Consider the following 16679-nt stretch of genomic DNA (forward strand, 5'->3'; position numbering starts at 1 on the left):
AAGCCCTAGGTGGCTGAGGTGACTGAGCACCAAATCCCTGTGTTCGCACAACTGCTCTCTCGACTGGGCGAGAATAAGCCAGTCGTCGAGATAGTTGAGAATGCGAACACCACGCTCGCACATGGGAGCAATGGCCGCCTCCGCAACTTTCGTGAAGACGTGGGGCGACAGGGCCAGCCCGAAGGGTAAGACTTTGTACTGATATGCCCGTCCCTCGAACGCAAAGCGAAGAAACGGTCTGTGTCGAGGGAGAATCGAGACATGAAAGTACGCGTCCTTCAGGTCGATCGCTGCAAACCAATCTTGGGGACGGATGCATTTGAAAATGCGTTTCTGCGTAAGCATCTTGAATGGTAGCCTGTGAAGGGACCGATTCAGGACGCGCAGGTCCAAGATTGGCCGTAACCCACCTCCTTTCTTGGGTACAATGAAGTACGGGCTGTAGAAGCCGGTCTTCATATCGGCTGGAGGGACCGGCTCGATTGCGTCCTTCGCCAGTAGGACTGCAATCTCCGCTCTGAGAACAGGGGCACTGTCCGCCAGAACACGGGTGAACAGGATGCCCCTGAAAACAGGGGGGCGCCGGGCGAACTGAATCGCATAGCCGAGTCTGACAGTACGGATGAGCCAGCGAGACGGACTGGGAAGCGTTAGCCAAGCTCCCAGAGACCGAGCAAGCGGGACCAACGGCACCACAGACGTACCTGGAGTGGGGCAGCGTGACGGAATGCAGGGACCCGACTCGGGCGGCATAGCGGCCCGGAGTGGGGTCTGAACGTGTGGTGCGAGACGTACCTGCTTCCGCCGGAGGGCAGAGTGAGTGTGCGGAGGCGACAGTGCGTCCAGGACACAGCCACTGCTGCCGGCTGGCGATGGAAGAGGGGCTCGGGAGTGACAAGGCATAGCGTCGTCGACTGCCAAGCGCGCCCTCTTGGGGCCTGGAGGTTTCAGAAATTGCTCTTTCTTTGAAAAGGTGGGTACCACTGGCCCGTGGGTCAGTGGCGGAACAAAAAGAAAAGGAAACAAAGGATTCTCCACCCGGCCCTCCACCGGGGGAAGGAGTGGCACGTCCGCCATCTCCTGAAGAGCAACTTGATCCACCTCTGGGCCGCCCGTCTCAGGGACGTTTGCACCGGCGCTTGCCTCCTGGCTTGGCAGCGGCCTGGACGGGCGGGGTCGACTTCCTGCGGCTTGCTCCACGCCGAGGCCTGGATGATGGCTGCTGCTGGGGCTCAGCGGGAGCGGAGGATGTCGCAGGAGGCCGACCTCGGCGACAAGTAGACGGAGGAGCTGCGGCCGGCGGGCGGGTGGGAGCAGCAGCGGTCCGCCGGGGCAGGATGTGTCGGATGGCCTCCGTCTGCTTCTGTGCGGCCGAGAACTGCTGGGCAAAGCTCTCGACCGCGTCGCCGAACAACCCAACCTGGGAGAGAGGGGCATCCAGGAACCGGTACTTATCGGTGTCCCTCATGTCCGCCAGGTTGAGCCAAAGGTGGCGCTCCTGGACCACCAAGGTGGACATCGCCTGACCGACTGAACGTGCGGTTTCCTTCGTCGGTTGCCACACGGAGCTCCCGGAGGAGCTCTGGGTCAGAACCACCCTCGTTCATGTCCATGAGCGCCTGGGCCTGGTGGACCTGCAAGAGCGCCATGGCATGAAGAGCGGAAGCAGCCTGTCCACAGTCCTTGTAAGCCCTTGCCGTTAGACCGGACGAGAACTTACAGGCCTTGGACGGGAGGCGTGGGTCCCCCCGCCAGGAGGAGGCGGATGCCGGACACAACTGCATCGCGACAGCCCGCTCCACTGGGGGGATCCCCACATACCCCTTAGCTGCCCCGCCGTCGAGGGTGGCGAGGGGAGAGGAGCCACTAGGACGGCTTCGGGCACTATACGGTGCCTTCCACGTCCTAGAAAGCTCCTCATGCACCTCCGGAAAGAAAGGTACCGGGGCGGCGCACTGAGAACCAGCACGGCCCGCCCCGAGAAACCAATCGTCCAGCCGAGAAGGTTCGGGACGTGGTGGAGGATTCCACGCAAGCCCGACCTTCTCGGCGGCCCGGGAGAGCATAGCGGCCCATTCTGGATCCGGCTCGGACAACGCTACACACCCCGAAGGGGGCAACGCAGCCGAGTCGTCATCTCCAGATGACCGCTCCCCCTCCGATGCTGCGATCGACATCTGATCGTCAGCTGGTGCCCCAAAGGAAACGACTGGTCGTTCCGGAGAAGGACCGAGCCGTTCGCCAAGGGGCGCCGATGGCAACAGCACATGAGAGGCGTGAGGGGCCCGCGGAGATTGCCTCGGCGGGGAAGCCCTCACGGTAATCCTCAGATCACCCTGGTCATGCGCCGAAGTAGGCCTATTCTGCGGGGCAGAATAAGCACTAGATCGGGGCATAGGCGAGGGGACTGCACCTCCCTTGAGGTAAGCGAGTCTCGATCTAAGTGCTGTGATAGTCATATTCCCGCAATGGGAACATGAGCTATCCACAAAAGCTGCTTCAGCGTGCCGAACGCCCAAACACGAGATGCAGCTATTGTGGCCATCTGCTGGCGCCAGGGAACGACTGCATCCAGAAACGCACAAGCGGAATGACATCTTGAAAAAGACGCAGGGTCCGCTTGTGTTGCTCTTTTAGTAAAAAAAAAAAAAAGGAAATTGCTCTCACAGTGCTGAGGCGCCCAGGGGTAGCCACTGTGTGGACACACACACACACACACACACAAACAATAGTGCTGTGAGAACAGCAGTTGAGAGCTGCACTGCTCGCGGCCACCGCTGATCGCGCCGTCACACCAACACTGGAACAGAGAGATCTTCCTTGAAGTCTTCAAAGGCGATGAATCTTAGACATCAGTCACAGGAAACTCGCGCTCCGAAATGAAAGACGGTGGGTGCTCGCGCCCGCTTCCTGTTTTATACCCGCGCTGCGGGGCGGGGGCGCGTGACGCGTTCACGCACGCCAACGTTCATTGGCTTGTTCTTAGATACTCGAAGTTGATAGGGCTCCCTGAAGTGATCCCCTAACGTCGTCACGTCGACATCACGTCGAACGTGAGCGACTGAAGGGGAACTATAGATACGGGGTGCTCCTCAATATCCCTCCTCGCTCCTCCGTCCTCTATCCTATGACCCGGAAACCGATCGAGCTCAGCCATCTCAATTCTATAATTGCACCGCGAGGAGACAAGGGTCGAGGAGTGAGGAGTGAGGACGCTTCCTGAGGAGCCATAAGCGAGGACACACGGGTGTATCCTTTGCGGAAGAGTTTTATCGACTAAATATGACACACGTATAAATTCTCCTCCCCCTTCACATTGGTCAAAATAATTTTAATTTATACTTTGCCTTTGCAGTTTATATAAACCACACATCTCACATATTTCAAAAGGGTATCTTGCTTTATTATTATTTATTAGGAATTTCTTAAATAACCAAACTTTAACAACATAATGGCAGATCCTTTGAGAGCAGCTGATGACGCTACAGTGACGCTCGAGTGATCAAGTATTCCAATGTATAAAAAAGCTTTCATTCGATTCCTCCGTCCTCATTTTCTTTTCTTGCAGCCTTCCATCGCATCCTACAGGGGGTGGAGCTAAGACGCGAGGAAAGGAAATGAGGATGCACAAATAAGAATTGAGAAGCACCCAAGGATTACATTCCTTCACCACATCATTCCTTGACTATTGAGGTTATGTAGTCCTCATAGCTCAGGAAGGGAAAGGTAGCCCGAGATCTTGACATTCCTTCCACCAGATTGATTGACATTCCTTCTACTATGCTTGACTATTGTAGTTAGTTGGCTTGTTTGTTTGTTGGATGGTTAGTTAGTTAGTTAGTATGGAGTTCTCAATAGGGGAAAGTCAGCTCTAGATCCTGACATTCCTTCCACCAGATAAGTAAGTTAGTTTATTTGTTTGTTTTTTAGATGGTTGGTTGGCTTGTTTGTTGGATGGTTAGTTAGTTGATATGGAGTTCTCAATAGGGGAAAGTCAGCTCCAGATCCTGACATTCCTTCCACCATATAGGCTAGTTAGTTAGTTAGTTGTTTGGAGGGTAGTCAGTCAGTTACTTTGTTAGTTAATTCATATGTAGTCCTAGCCTGGTTAAAACTAGACCATTCTCAGTTTTAACTGAGTTATGGTCTGGCAAAGCGTCATAGACAAATCATTTCCAGAGGGGCGTCACCAACGGACGTCACGGATAGACCTAAAACCAATCAGAGCGATGAAGGAGATGACGTATGCAGAGCGGCGGAGAAACATCTCCGAGTGTTGTTCTTTGCTCGGTTTTTAACAAAAAGGAAACGTTCAAATCGCTTAAAACAGACGCGATAGCTGATTCGAACGAGTGATGTTCGACGGCGGCATCCATCTTTGTAATGTAGGCTACAAAATCTGCTTCCAAATTCCAGCGCTGTCGTCATCATGTAAAGCCCGCCCCAACGTTTCTGATTGGTGCCGCGATTTCGGCGGATTGGAAATGGGCTTGAATGAGCTCTTTGCCAGACTAACTTTCAGAGCAAATCTAAATTTGCCGGAAGTTGTCTGGGTTTTCCCAGGCTAATGTAGTCCTCAAAAGGGGAAAGAGCCCCATACCTTGACATTCCTTCCACCAGATAGATTGACATTCTTTCCACCATGCTTGAGGTTAGTGCTACGGTTAGGGTTTAGTTTAGGGTGAGTTGGAGGTAATTATGCACAATTTAATATTACTATTATAATGTAACATTAAGTAACAATGACACTGTAAAATAAAAGGTTACTGATTTCCATATCCCCTAAAACACATCTATTACTCACTCATTTCATTCTCCATCACAAATTTTCACCACATTCGTTAGTTAGTCAGTGAGTCCCCATTCTCAGGAGGGGAAAGACAGCCCTAGATTTTAACATTCCCACTGCCATGCTTGACTGTTGGTCATTTACACATAAACCTAGCTATACATATAGGCAATTGCACCTTCACATGTTCTATGTTGATTTCCAGGCATAATGAATTTCATTCAGCCTGAATGTCTGTGGAGATGTTAGTGGCTGTGATGTTGAGGGATCAGGAGAGCTTAGACATGGCTCAGTTTAGGGTTGGCTGAGGACTAAGGAATGGAGCATTTCTCCCCCACCTGTCACCTGTGCTGCGTGACAGAGCATGACCCCGTGTCATTGGAGTGTGTGTTGAAGACTGAAGCCTAAACTGATTACTGATCTGAGCCTGAGACCATATGGCCCTTATTGGGTTGATAAAAGAGGAGGAAACTATTTACATACAGCCACACGATTAGCTCAGTTTATTCACGGGGCATTTCACGACGAACGTCTTAGTCAGGTAGACTAAGAGATGTACCAAATTAGCATGTGATGTTTGTGACCTCCACTGGGAGGCTATTTGGATTGTCGTTTTCTGGGTCCCTCTGTGCTAACTAGACAGTGTGTTGGTAAAACTTGGATTAGGATTAGTTGACTGTGTGTGTCACAATGTGCACTCATTTGCAACGCTCTTAAAGGGATAGTTCACTTTGGAATTAATTTTTGACATGTTTTAGCTTACCTCAAGGGCATCCAAGATGTAGGTGTCTTTGTTTCCGCAGTAGTTTCAATTTTGATATTTTTAGGTCAAACCGTTCTTGTCTGTCAGTCATATAATGCAGGTCTATGGTCACCACCTCAAAGAGCATGCACAGAGAAGTCCAAATTAAACATGATTTAATGACTCGTAAATGTAAGTACACATTGATGGCCTAAGACACGAAACGAGCAGTTAGTGTGAGAAAACGAACAGTATTTATATAGTTTTTACCTCTTGTAAACATAGCCACGTCCAAGTGATCTGATGGCGCTGGGAAAGCGCCGGAAGTGATCTCTCGCGCGTGTACGTCACTCATACAATTGTTTTATTTTTTTTAATTGTTTTCTTTTACGGCGGTTTAAACATCCCGGATAAGCGCAAATTAGTACCATTTTAATTAGCCGTCTTACCTACAATCTCTGTTCTGTGTAAACAATGAGTGACGTACACGCGCGAGAGATCACTTCCGGGGCTTTCAGGAAAAGACAGAAGCGCCGGCGCCATCAGATCACTTGGACGTGGCTATGTTTACAAGAGGTAAAAACGATATAAATACTGTTCATTTTCTCACACAAACCGCTCGTTTCGTGTCTTAGGCCATCAATGTGTACTAACATTTACGAGTCATTAAATCATGTTTAATTTGGACTTCTCTGTGCATGCTCTTTGAGGTGGTGACCATAGACCTGCATTATATGACTGACAGACAAGAACGGTTTAACGTTAAAATATCAAAATTGAAACTACTGCGGAAACAAAGACACCTACATCTTGGATGCCCTTGAGGTAAGCTAAAACATACCAAAAATTAATTTCAAAGTGAACTATCCCTTTAATGCGTTTTGTTGGTGATGGGAAGAACATGCGCTTACACACTTCTAATTGTGGTTGTTTGCATTTACCTTAACCTAAAATTTAAATATAATTACAGCATTTTACACATTTTAATGTGTTTTGGACTTTGTTTTTGAGAAGACTTGTCATTTACTCTTCTTCGTTTTCTTCTGTTGTGCAATGTGCAAAAAATACCATGACTGGTCAATAGCAATGTTATGTTTTGGATGTTGGTCCCATGGCTAACTTAATTAATCAGCAAAACGTCCTCTTCATCCAGCTAGTTTTGCTTGTCTACCATAGATCAGCACCAAATCAGTAATCATAATAAACCAAGTTGGTCATTTCAGCAGGTTAGAAAAATTCAGAACGCCATTGAATTATCTGTGTAACAAACATTAGTATTCATTATTATGTTCATAAAAAAAAAACTTTCTTTCCTCCATCAGCAACATGTTCCCAGCCAACTTGGTCCAAGCAACTTTTCAACAAGTGAGTTTTTATGTTTTTCCATTAGTTTTATGCCCTGTTCCTGCAACGCTTGAGCACAGGAGACACCAAACATCTGTATTTTTGCCTCCAAAATATATCTATTATTCCTAACCATTTTAGGTACACATTTTATGCGTATTGGTTATTTGGTGATGTTAAATTTGTGTTTATATCAGTCAGTATTGTGCAGCTCATTTTGCCAATTTAGAATACATCTACTGCTCAATTCAAGTTATTCTAATAATTTAAGAACACTTAAATATAATCTTTATTGTTCTCAAAATTAATATCTATTTTTCATACTGTAAATTATAATGTTGTGATGACTGAATTTACTTTTGAAACTAAGTGTTTTATTTAATCTTAACAAATTAGTTAAGAATTGTAATTTCAGCTATTTATCGTTATCGGTCATAACATGGACATAATTATCAGCGTATGATTTTAATAAAGGTGCATGCGTAATGTTTAAAATAACCCTGCACTTTTGGTATTGTATACCCTGACTTTTGCTGTAAATTTGTTTTACATGCCATCTTAATTATGAATTATATTTGAATTGCAGTATCGCACAAAAAGCATCCCTATCATGAAGCCTAGAGCCACCATCAGTCAGGACACACAAGAGACCGCCACCAGACGGAACTTCATTTATGGAATCCAGGATGACAATGGCACAGACATCCAGAACTTCTCCCTTGACCTGACGCCTCCTCCCGATGTGGTCTTCCGAACGCTTCCTGGCACCAGTGAAGGCATGAACGTCCTCGGTATCGTGATCTTCTCATCTACTATGGGTGAGTTGTAGCATCAACATCTGGAATTTCACAGCTTAATCCAGTCTATTTAATAAATTCTCAAGTGTTCTTGTCATTTAGGTATCATGCTTGGAAGAATGGGACCAAATGGCAGCGCTCTCGTCAACTTCTGCCAGAGTCTGAATGAAGCTGTGCTGAAAATTGTGGCCATTGTTATATGGTAATGACAAGCATGATCCCAAAACTTATGCATGACAATAAACCAAATAACTAGAGCCGCTGCATATGAGAGTTATGCATGTTTGGTTCATGCTCACCAAATTGTGCCTGAAAATTGTTATTTATTTGTTTTTCATTTAATTTTTGAGAAATGTATGAAGCATTTTGTTTATTTATTTATTATTATAAAGTGACAGGCAGTAATTTGTTTAATTTTATTTGGGTTTTTTTAAGTTGGGCATTTGAATATTTATACAAGACCACAAAACATGTCAAAAAGATAATTTGACGCAATTTTGAGGCTCCCCATTGTAAACACTATAAAGTGCAGATTCACTATGAATGAATATTGTGCCTAATTGCGCTTTTTTACATGCATTAAATGCACTGGTTTAGTGCCCGATTCACTACAGGAAGTGTAATGTACATATAAATGGAATAATTTCAGTCTCATTTAACTGAAACTATAAAATTCTTGTTCAAAATATCCTTTCTTTCAAACACGGCTGTTGCCATGATCACTAGACCGACTTAAGCATCTCTTTAATATAACCTAGACTACATTCATTTGGCGGTAAAAGTGTGATGCAAAATGCACCGGGCAATGTTTTTGAATGAAACACAATCTATAATGAGTTAATTTACATAGAAAGGAGGCATGTTTGTGCGAAAGGAATACCAATGACTTCATTTAAAGACTTATTTGACATTGTTGCAGCACCTCTCTTACCAGTCTGCCAGTAACGCTCTGTTTAGTTCCTGTCTCTATGAAGCCCCTCCTTCTGAAAAGCACAATATGCTCTGATTGGTTGGCTGGACCAGTGTGTTGTGATTGAATTTAGTGAAACCCCTAGCCTGGGAAAACCCAAACAACTTCCGGCAAATTTAGATTTGCTCTGAAAGTTAGTCTGGCAAAGAGCTCATTCAAGCCCATTTCCAATCCGCCGAAATCGCGGCACCAATCAGAAACATTGGGGCGGGCTTTACATGATGACGACAGCGCTGGAATTTTGAAGCAGATTTTGTAGCCTACATTACAAAGATGGATGCCGCCGTCGAACATCACTCGTTCGAATCAGCTATCGCGTCTGTTTTAAGCGATTTGAACGTTTCCTTTTTGTTAAAAACCGAGCAAAGAACAACACTCTGAGATGTTTCTACCGCTCTGCATACGCCATCTCCTTCATCGCTCTGATTGGTTTTAGGTCTATCCATGACGTCCGTTGGTGACGCCCCTCTGGAAATGATTTGTCTATTACGCTTTGCCAGACCATAACTCAGTTACAACTGAGAATGGTCTGGTTTTAACCAGGCTATAAAACCCCCCCTAAGAATGCTGTTTCTGATGCAACACTGCAGGTACTTCCCGTTTGGGATTGTGTTTCTGGTGGCTGGAAAGATCTTGGAAATGGACGACCCCTCAGCTATGGGGAAGAAACTGGGCTTCTACGCCATCACTGTGGTCATGGGGCTTGTGCTTCATGGCCTGTTCATCCTGCCTTCCATGTATTTCTTCATTACGAAAAAGAGCCCCATCGTCTACATCCGAGGGATTTTACAGGCCCTTCTCATCTCATTAGCTACTTCATCCAGGTAAGAGTACTTATATGCATATTCATATTTTGAGCTAGGCCCTGCTAGATTATAATAAACGAAACCGTATTTGAACACATTTTAAAACACTAGGCATCATACACTAAATGACTGAGAATCACACACTACCAGACTTTCAAGTGCCAACACTTGCACAAACTCATGCAGAAACATGCGCCACATTGCTAGGAGACACATGACAAAGGAAAACAATGTGTTCTAAAATCAGCTTAAAATATCAAAGGTATTTGAAATTCTCAAACTGCAGAGAATTAAAAGTCTGAAGATAAAAAATTGAGTCTGTGCCCATCATACACTAGGCAATTTTGCTCAAAATCTGAAATGTACTACAAATCTGGTCAAAGGTTCTAGTGTATTCCAGCCTTGAAAATGTAAACAAACGTAAACCACAAACTTTGATGCTCTTGCGTTCTACTATAGCTCTGCCACACTGCCTATCACCTTTAAGTGCCTGCTGGAGAACAACCACATCGACCGACGCATCATCCGCTTCGTACTTCCTGTGGGTGCTACTATCAACATGGACGGCACTGCCCTATATGAGGCCGTGGCGGCCATCTTTATCGCTCAAGTCAACAACTATGAGCTGGACTTTGGCCAGATCATCACCATCAGGTAGAGTACGATGAGGTAGATGCTCCCTTCATTTTCTTTTAGATCATACTCCTATTAATCTTGACTTTTCATCTGAATGTCTACATTCTGAGAGTTATTCCACCTGAGCAGTTTTCATTATTTAGACTTTAATAATTCCATAATTCAAACATCATAATCTATAAGGCCAATTTTTTCATAAATGAATATTATGCCACTTAATTAATTCATATAATAAGTATAAATTAATTAATTAATTAATTAATATATGAATGTATATTATTTCATTTTATTTATTCATATGTTAAATATATTATTTATTATACACTACAAGCCAATAGTTTTGAATAAATAAGAAGTCTTGAATAAAGAAGTCTTTTATACTCACCAAAGATGCATTTATTTGATAAAAAAAAAGTAATAATGTGAAATATTATTACAATTTCAAAGAACAGTTTTCTATTTGTATATAATTTAAAATGTAATTTATTCCTGTGATGGTAAAGCTGAATTTTCAGCATCATTACTCCAGTCTTCAGTGTCACATGATCATTACAATATGCTGATTTGCTGCTCAAGAAACTATTATAATTTATTATTAATATCAATGGTAAAAATAGTTGTGCTTGCTTAATATTTTTATGTAAATCATGATACATAAACTCAAAAGTTTGGGGAAAGTAGGATATTATTAAAAAAGGGAAAATAAATTAATACTTTTATTCTGCAAAAACGCATAAAGTGATAGACATTTACGTATAATTATTTCTACTTCAAATAAAAACTGTTCTTTTATTTATCAAAGAATCCCAAGAAAAAATTCCAGAAAATATTATTATTAAGCAGCATAAACATCATATTAGATTTCTGAAGGATCATGTGACACTGAAAACTGGAGTAATGATGCTGAAAATTCAGCTTTGATCACAGGAATAAAATTACATTTTACAACATTCACATAGAAAACAGTTATTTGACATTGTAATAATTTAAATAATTAAATAAATTAAAATAATTTTATTGCATTTTTAATCAAATGCATAAGAGACTTCTTTCCAAAGTAATACTATATTATATTAAAATATTTATGTAATTATTATATGGTGTAATACAGATGTATTGCTATATTTGTTTGGATTCTGTTATTTGATTTATCTGTCTTTATTCAACTTAAATACACTGAACAAAATTATAAACGCAACACTTTTGTTTTTGGCCCCATTTTTCATGAGCTGAACTCAAAGATCTAAGACTTTTTCTATGTACACAAAAGGCCTATTTCTCTCAAATATTGTTCACAAATCTGTCTAAATCTGTGTTAGTGAGCACTTCTCCTTTGCCGAGATAATCCATCCACCTCACAGGTGTGGCATATCAAGATGCTGATTAGACAGCATGACTATTGCACAGGTGTGCCTTAGGCTGGCCACAATAAAAGGCCACTCTAAAATGTGCAGTTTTATTGTAAATGTGCGGTTTTACTGACCGAAAACCAGTCAGTATCTGGTGTGACCACCATTTGCCTCACGCAGTGCAACACATCTCCGTCACATAGAGTTGATCAGGTTGTTGATTGTGGCCTGTGGAATGTTAGTCCACTCCTCTTCAATGGCTGTGCGAAGTTGCTGGATATTGGCAGGACCTGGAACACGCTGTCATATACGCCGATCCAGAGCATCCCAAACATGCTCAATGGGTGACATGTCCGGTGAGTATGCTGGCCATGCAAGAACTGGGATGTTTTCAGCTTCCAGGAATTGTGTACAGGTCCTTGCATCATGGGGCCGTGAATTATCATGCTGCAACATGAGGTGATGGTCATGGATGAATGGCACAACAATGGGCCTCAGGATCTCGTCACGGTATCTCTGTGTATTCAAAATGCCATCAATAAAATGCACCTGTGTTCGTTGTCCATAACATACGCCTGCCCGTACCATAACCCCACCGCCACCATGGGCCACTCGATCCACAACGTTGACATCAGCAAACCGCTCACCCACACAACGCCATACACACTGTCTGCCATCTGCCCTGTACAGTGAAAACCGGGATTCATCCGTGAAGAGAACACCTCTCCAAAGTACCAGACGCCATCGAATGTGAGCATTTGCCCACTCAAGTCGGTTACGACGACGAACTGCAGTCAGGTCGAGACCCCGATGAGGACGAAGAGCATGCAGATGAGCTTCCCTGAGACGGTTTCTGACAGTTTGTGCAGAAATTCTTTGGTTATGCAAACCGATTGTGGCAGCAGCTGTCCGGGTGGCTGGTCTCAGACGATCTTGGAGGTGAAGATGCTGGATGTGGAGGTCCTGGGCTGCTGTGGTCTGCGGTTGTGAGGCCGGTTGGATGTACTGCTAAATTCTCTGAAACGCCTTTGGAGACGGCTTATGGTAGAGAAATGAACATTTAATTCACGGGCAACAGCTCTGGTGGACATTCCTGCAGTCAGCATGCCAACTGCACGCTCCCTCAAAACTAACGACATCTGTGGCATTGTGCTGTGTGATAAAACTGCACATTTTAGAGCAGCCTTTATTTTATTGTGGCCAGCCTAAGGCACACCTGTGCAATAATCATGCTGTCTAATCAGCATCTTGATATGCCACACCTGTGAGGTGGATGGATTATCTCGGCAAAGGAGAAGTGCTCACTATCACAGATTTAGACAGATTTGTGAACAATATTTGAGAGAAATAGGCCTTTTGTGTACATAGATAAAGTCCTTAGATCTTTGAGTTCAGCTCATGAAAAATGGGGGCAAAAACAAAAGTGTTGCGTTTTATAATTTTGTTCAGTGTACTTATTCCATTTGAAACAAAAAAAATTACAATCAAGGAAAATTTGATAGAGCATTTAACATGAATGGAAAATCATTATGATGTATTAAAAATCTATTCTATTTATTATTTAAATCAATTCTATTTATCCAGCAAAAATCAGACAACAGATGTCATAATTCCCCAGTATAGCGAAATTACCTTTGATACCAAGTTAATTCAAAGATCAGATATCAATAAGTTTTTCTTTAAGGATAATATTTCTCTGCTTCTTACTTCAGCATCACTGCAACAGCAGCCAGTATTGGTGCTGCCGGCATCCCACAGGCCGGCCTGGTAACCATGGTGATAGTGTTAACCTCAGTGGGACTTCCTACAGATGACATCACTCTAATCATCGCTGTGGATTGGGCCCTGTAAGAAATCGGACACATGAATTTCTCTCTCTCATACATTTCCACTATAAATGCAAAGTTTTCCTCACAATCTTGTGTATCTGTTAGGGATCGGTTCAGGACGATGGTGAACGTGATGGGTGATGCTCTGGCCACAGGAATCATGGCACACATATGCAGAAAAGACTTTGTGAAGGAGGGCGAGGAGGTGAGAAAAGGTTTATAGAGGTTCTTATAACATTAAAGGCCCCGATAACTCGCGGCACAGTTCGTTCTTCACTTGGTGGTAAAAAGAAGTTCAAAATACCTTTGCAGTGATATAGCGAACATCTCAATGCCGTCCACAACGCTGAGACGCGGTTTAGATGAATATGTACTGCGTGCTTTCCTTTCAATGACAAAATAAACAATACTAAAATGACTGCGGTGAGAAAACAGCAGTTAAGAAAGCATCTGATCATAGCAATGTGGATATGTTTGCACCAGCTCTGTAATTCATCACTCCAGTCATGTCAGGTCTATTGATATATCACTTTACACCAGCAGTGGTCTCCAACCCTGCTCCTGAACAGCTTCCTTACTGAAGACTTCAGTGCTTCAACACACCTGCCAGAAAGTTTCAAGCAACCCTGAAGACCTTGATTATCTGGTTCCGATGTGTATGATTTAGGGATGGAGCTGAACTCTTCAGGATTGGAGCAGGGTTGGAGACCCCTACTTTAAAATGAGCAGCTTAAAGGCCCCCTGAAATCAAAATGTAAGTTTTTTAGCTTTTAGTATGAATACAGTATGTTCGCCTTAAAGTTATAAATTGAAAAATTCACATTTAGGAGATATAAGCATTCAAAACGTACAGCCTCTGACTTCCGCTAAAATGGATCAAGGATTTTTATGACATCACCACGGACTTCAGCTTCTCATCACATCTTCTGTCCAATCAAATGCTCTCTAGAATCTAAAGCGTCCTGCCCTGTAACGTTACTTGGCTCAAACTGATAGGATCTTACTCCAAAGACGGCTGCTTCATTTTCGTCCTCGTCATCGGTAGACGATTCTGTTGGTGCAGGAGAATGTGGCGGAAAAAAATCCTCTACTGTTGAATACAACGTATCATCGGCGCTCGGATTCGCTTCCATGGTGCTGTCAAGTACAACTTGCAGTCTGTGAGGTAAACTAAACGCTATTGGCTATTTGAAAAGGGGGAGGAGCCATTCCATATGTCCCGCCTTAGCTTCCTGTTTCAGAAGAAATTACGTCAACACATCATATAGAGCTGCACGCACCACTTCAGTGGGCCTTTAAGAGTATTGAACATGAAAAACAGGGTCAGTCTTGGTTTCTTAACTTCCAGTTTCCAGTTACGTTTCCACTTGAGCCTAGCTCGGCAGTCGGCACAATTACAAACCGTTCCCGGCCCGGAATTCTCGACACAGTTGGTTCTGAACCGTGACGGTAGAATCCGTAAAGTAAAGTCGCCACTCAGGATTGGTCACTTGTCTGTTTGTCTGGCTACAAGTTTTTCAGTAGCTGGCTAAGCGCTCTATTTGAGCGACGTAAACAAAAATTAATACTAAAATTAAAAGAAAAATCTGACCATCCTCAATAATGTGGTCACTATTTAAATCTTACATTGTCTGTAACCTCTTGCGTTACCAAGGCAATGACTGACGCATTTGTATTACATTCCAAATAGTGGCCGTCATCAACCCCACAGTGGAAAAATAAACCGGCACGGAATGGAACGGTTAAGCAAAGAGAACGGTTTGGCCCAGCAGTGGAAAAGCGGCTAAAGCTTCCCCGCCATTTATGAGTTTTTCCGGCAATTCGAGTTTTCACTGTTATACGGTAGGAAGCGCTGTTACGCATCTTCAGAAATAGTTACGGATCCAAAAACCTGTGAAGAAGATCTGCGTAAAGCAGGGCTGTCCGAAATCGCATACTGTCTTGAGTAGGTACTTATTTTGAATAAGTAATTACTTCACGTTATCATGTGACCTACCAGTTAGGTCTCTTCACTGTCATTCATAAATCCTCTCCAGTGGCCTCATGGGATAAGAAAGTGTCCATTGTATGCACACTTCAGAATCTAGCCAGAAGTAGTAGGTCCTCCAGGGACTTTTTGCCTACTTTTTTATGAGTCCTGTGAATGCGGACATACTACTTTTGTCACATACTTTGTTTTTGCCTACTATATAGTAGGGAAGTATGTGATTTCGGATGCAGCCCAGAAGGAGCTGATAGAAATCGTTTATGCACAAATAAGCTAATGTGTTCACTCGATCTATGTTTTGATCATCGATCCGGTCAAAGTTTGTTCGAAATGTTGTTTTATTGTGAAACTTACGCACATTTAAGTGTTGATAAAAAATAATGAATGAAGCTAGATAAAAAATAAAATGTCTGTTGTTGTTGTTAAAAAGCAGAGGCTTTCTTTTTTGACATATTGGCCTATTTACTTTTAAATACAACAATATATTCTGGGAGCCATGAAAGTGCTGGCACTGACTGGCAACTTAAAACTAAGTTTTATAACGAAGGCTCTCCAGTGTATTCATGATTTCACTCATCTGACCTCGACGAAACGAACAGGAAAAGGGCCAAACTATCTATTACGTAATCGTGACGGACCAATGATAACGCTGTTTACCAGCTGGAGCAAACTTTGCCAAACAGTTTCTAATTACCAAAAACAAACTCCAAACGAATTTCGTTTTGACCTGAATGTGTTCAAAATGATTTCGCTTGAAGTATACTGGGGCCTCCCAATGCATCTGATGCCAATTTCACTCAGCAGTAGCTAGAAAATGACGACTTTGTCTTCTCTTTACAGATTCCTCTCATCTGTGAGACCAAGCCTATGATCAGCATCCAGCAGATGATGTCCTATCAGAAAAACGGCTGCTTCCAGCCCCCTCCTATAGGCCCCACGAGGAAACCCGAGCACCTGTCGCCTGACGTGGCCCGTCTAGTGCTGCTGGAAGAGGGCATCAGGCCAGCCGACAAGAGCTCCCCTCACCTGTCTCCACACCATTCTAAAAGAGACCATAAAGACAAAGAACATTGTACCATTGACATGAACGGTCTGGAGACCAACGTCTAGACTCCGTCAGAGACCAAAACAGAGGTGCAAGATGCCAGCCGTTCTCTTTCTCTACCTTTGGATTTTGAGTACGTGTGTGCAAATGTCTATGTAGGGAAGCTGAAGCGATCAGGGCCGTGAACCTTTGGACCTGCTTTGGGGATTTTCTGAACCCTGTTGACCCCCAGATGGCTGAGCTCCTCGTTGAAGCGTGTGGAGAAAGATCGGTGTGTTGTTATTGTGTTCTTTCCATGTGAGGAGAGAAGAACAACATTCTTCATGGACAGCTTGGATATGTGTCGTTTATATTATACGTCATATGCTGCTGAGATCGGTTTTCA

General features: G+C 43.7%; 1 protein-coding gene across 1 annotated transcript in view; it reads left to right on the forward strand.

The window, feature by feature from the left end:
* slc1a7a (solute carrier family 1 member 7a) overlaps window positions 1-16438 on the forward strand; it is a 35153-nt gene extending 18715 nt beyond the window's left edge. Inside the window, exons 4-11 of the mRNA XM_056263643.1 lie at window positions 6854-6896; window positions 7462-7693; window positions 7775-7874; window positions 9233-9466; window positions 9908-10102; window positions 13146-13280; window positions 13368-13467; window positions 16090-16438. Coding sequence (XP_056119618.1) covers window positions 6854-6896; window positions 7462-7693; window positions 7775-7874; window positions 9233-9466; window positions 9908-10102; window positions 13146-13280; window positions 13368-13467; window positions 16090-16359 — 1309 coding nt within the window. The 3' untranslated portion in view covers window positions 16360-16438. The remainder of the gene's footprint in view (window positions 1-6853; window positions 6897-7461; window positions 7694-7774; window positions 7875-9232; window positions 9467-9907; window positions 10103-13145; window positions 13281-13367; window positions 13468-16089) is intronic.
* Window positions 16439-16679: the final 241 nt, after the last annotated feature.

The sequence above is a fragment of the Rhinichthys klamathensis genome, unplaced genomic scaffold (genome assembly GCF_029890125.1).
Source record: "Rhinichthys klamathensis goyatoka isolate OS25496 unplaced genomic scaffold, OSU_Roscu_1.1 h1tg000011l_1, whole genome shotgun sequence".
NCBI lineage: Eukaryota > Metazoa > Chordata > Actinopteri > Cypriniformes > Leuciscidae > Rhinichthys > Rhinichthys klamathensis.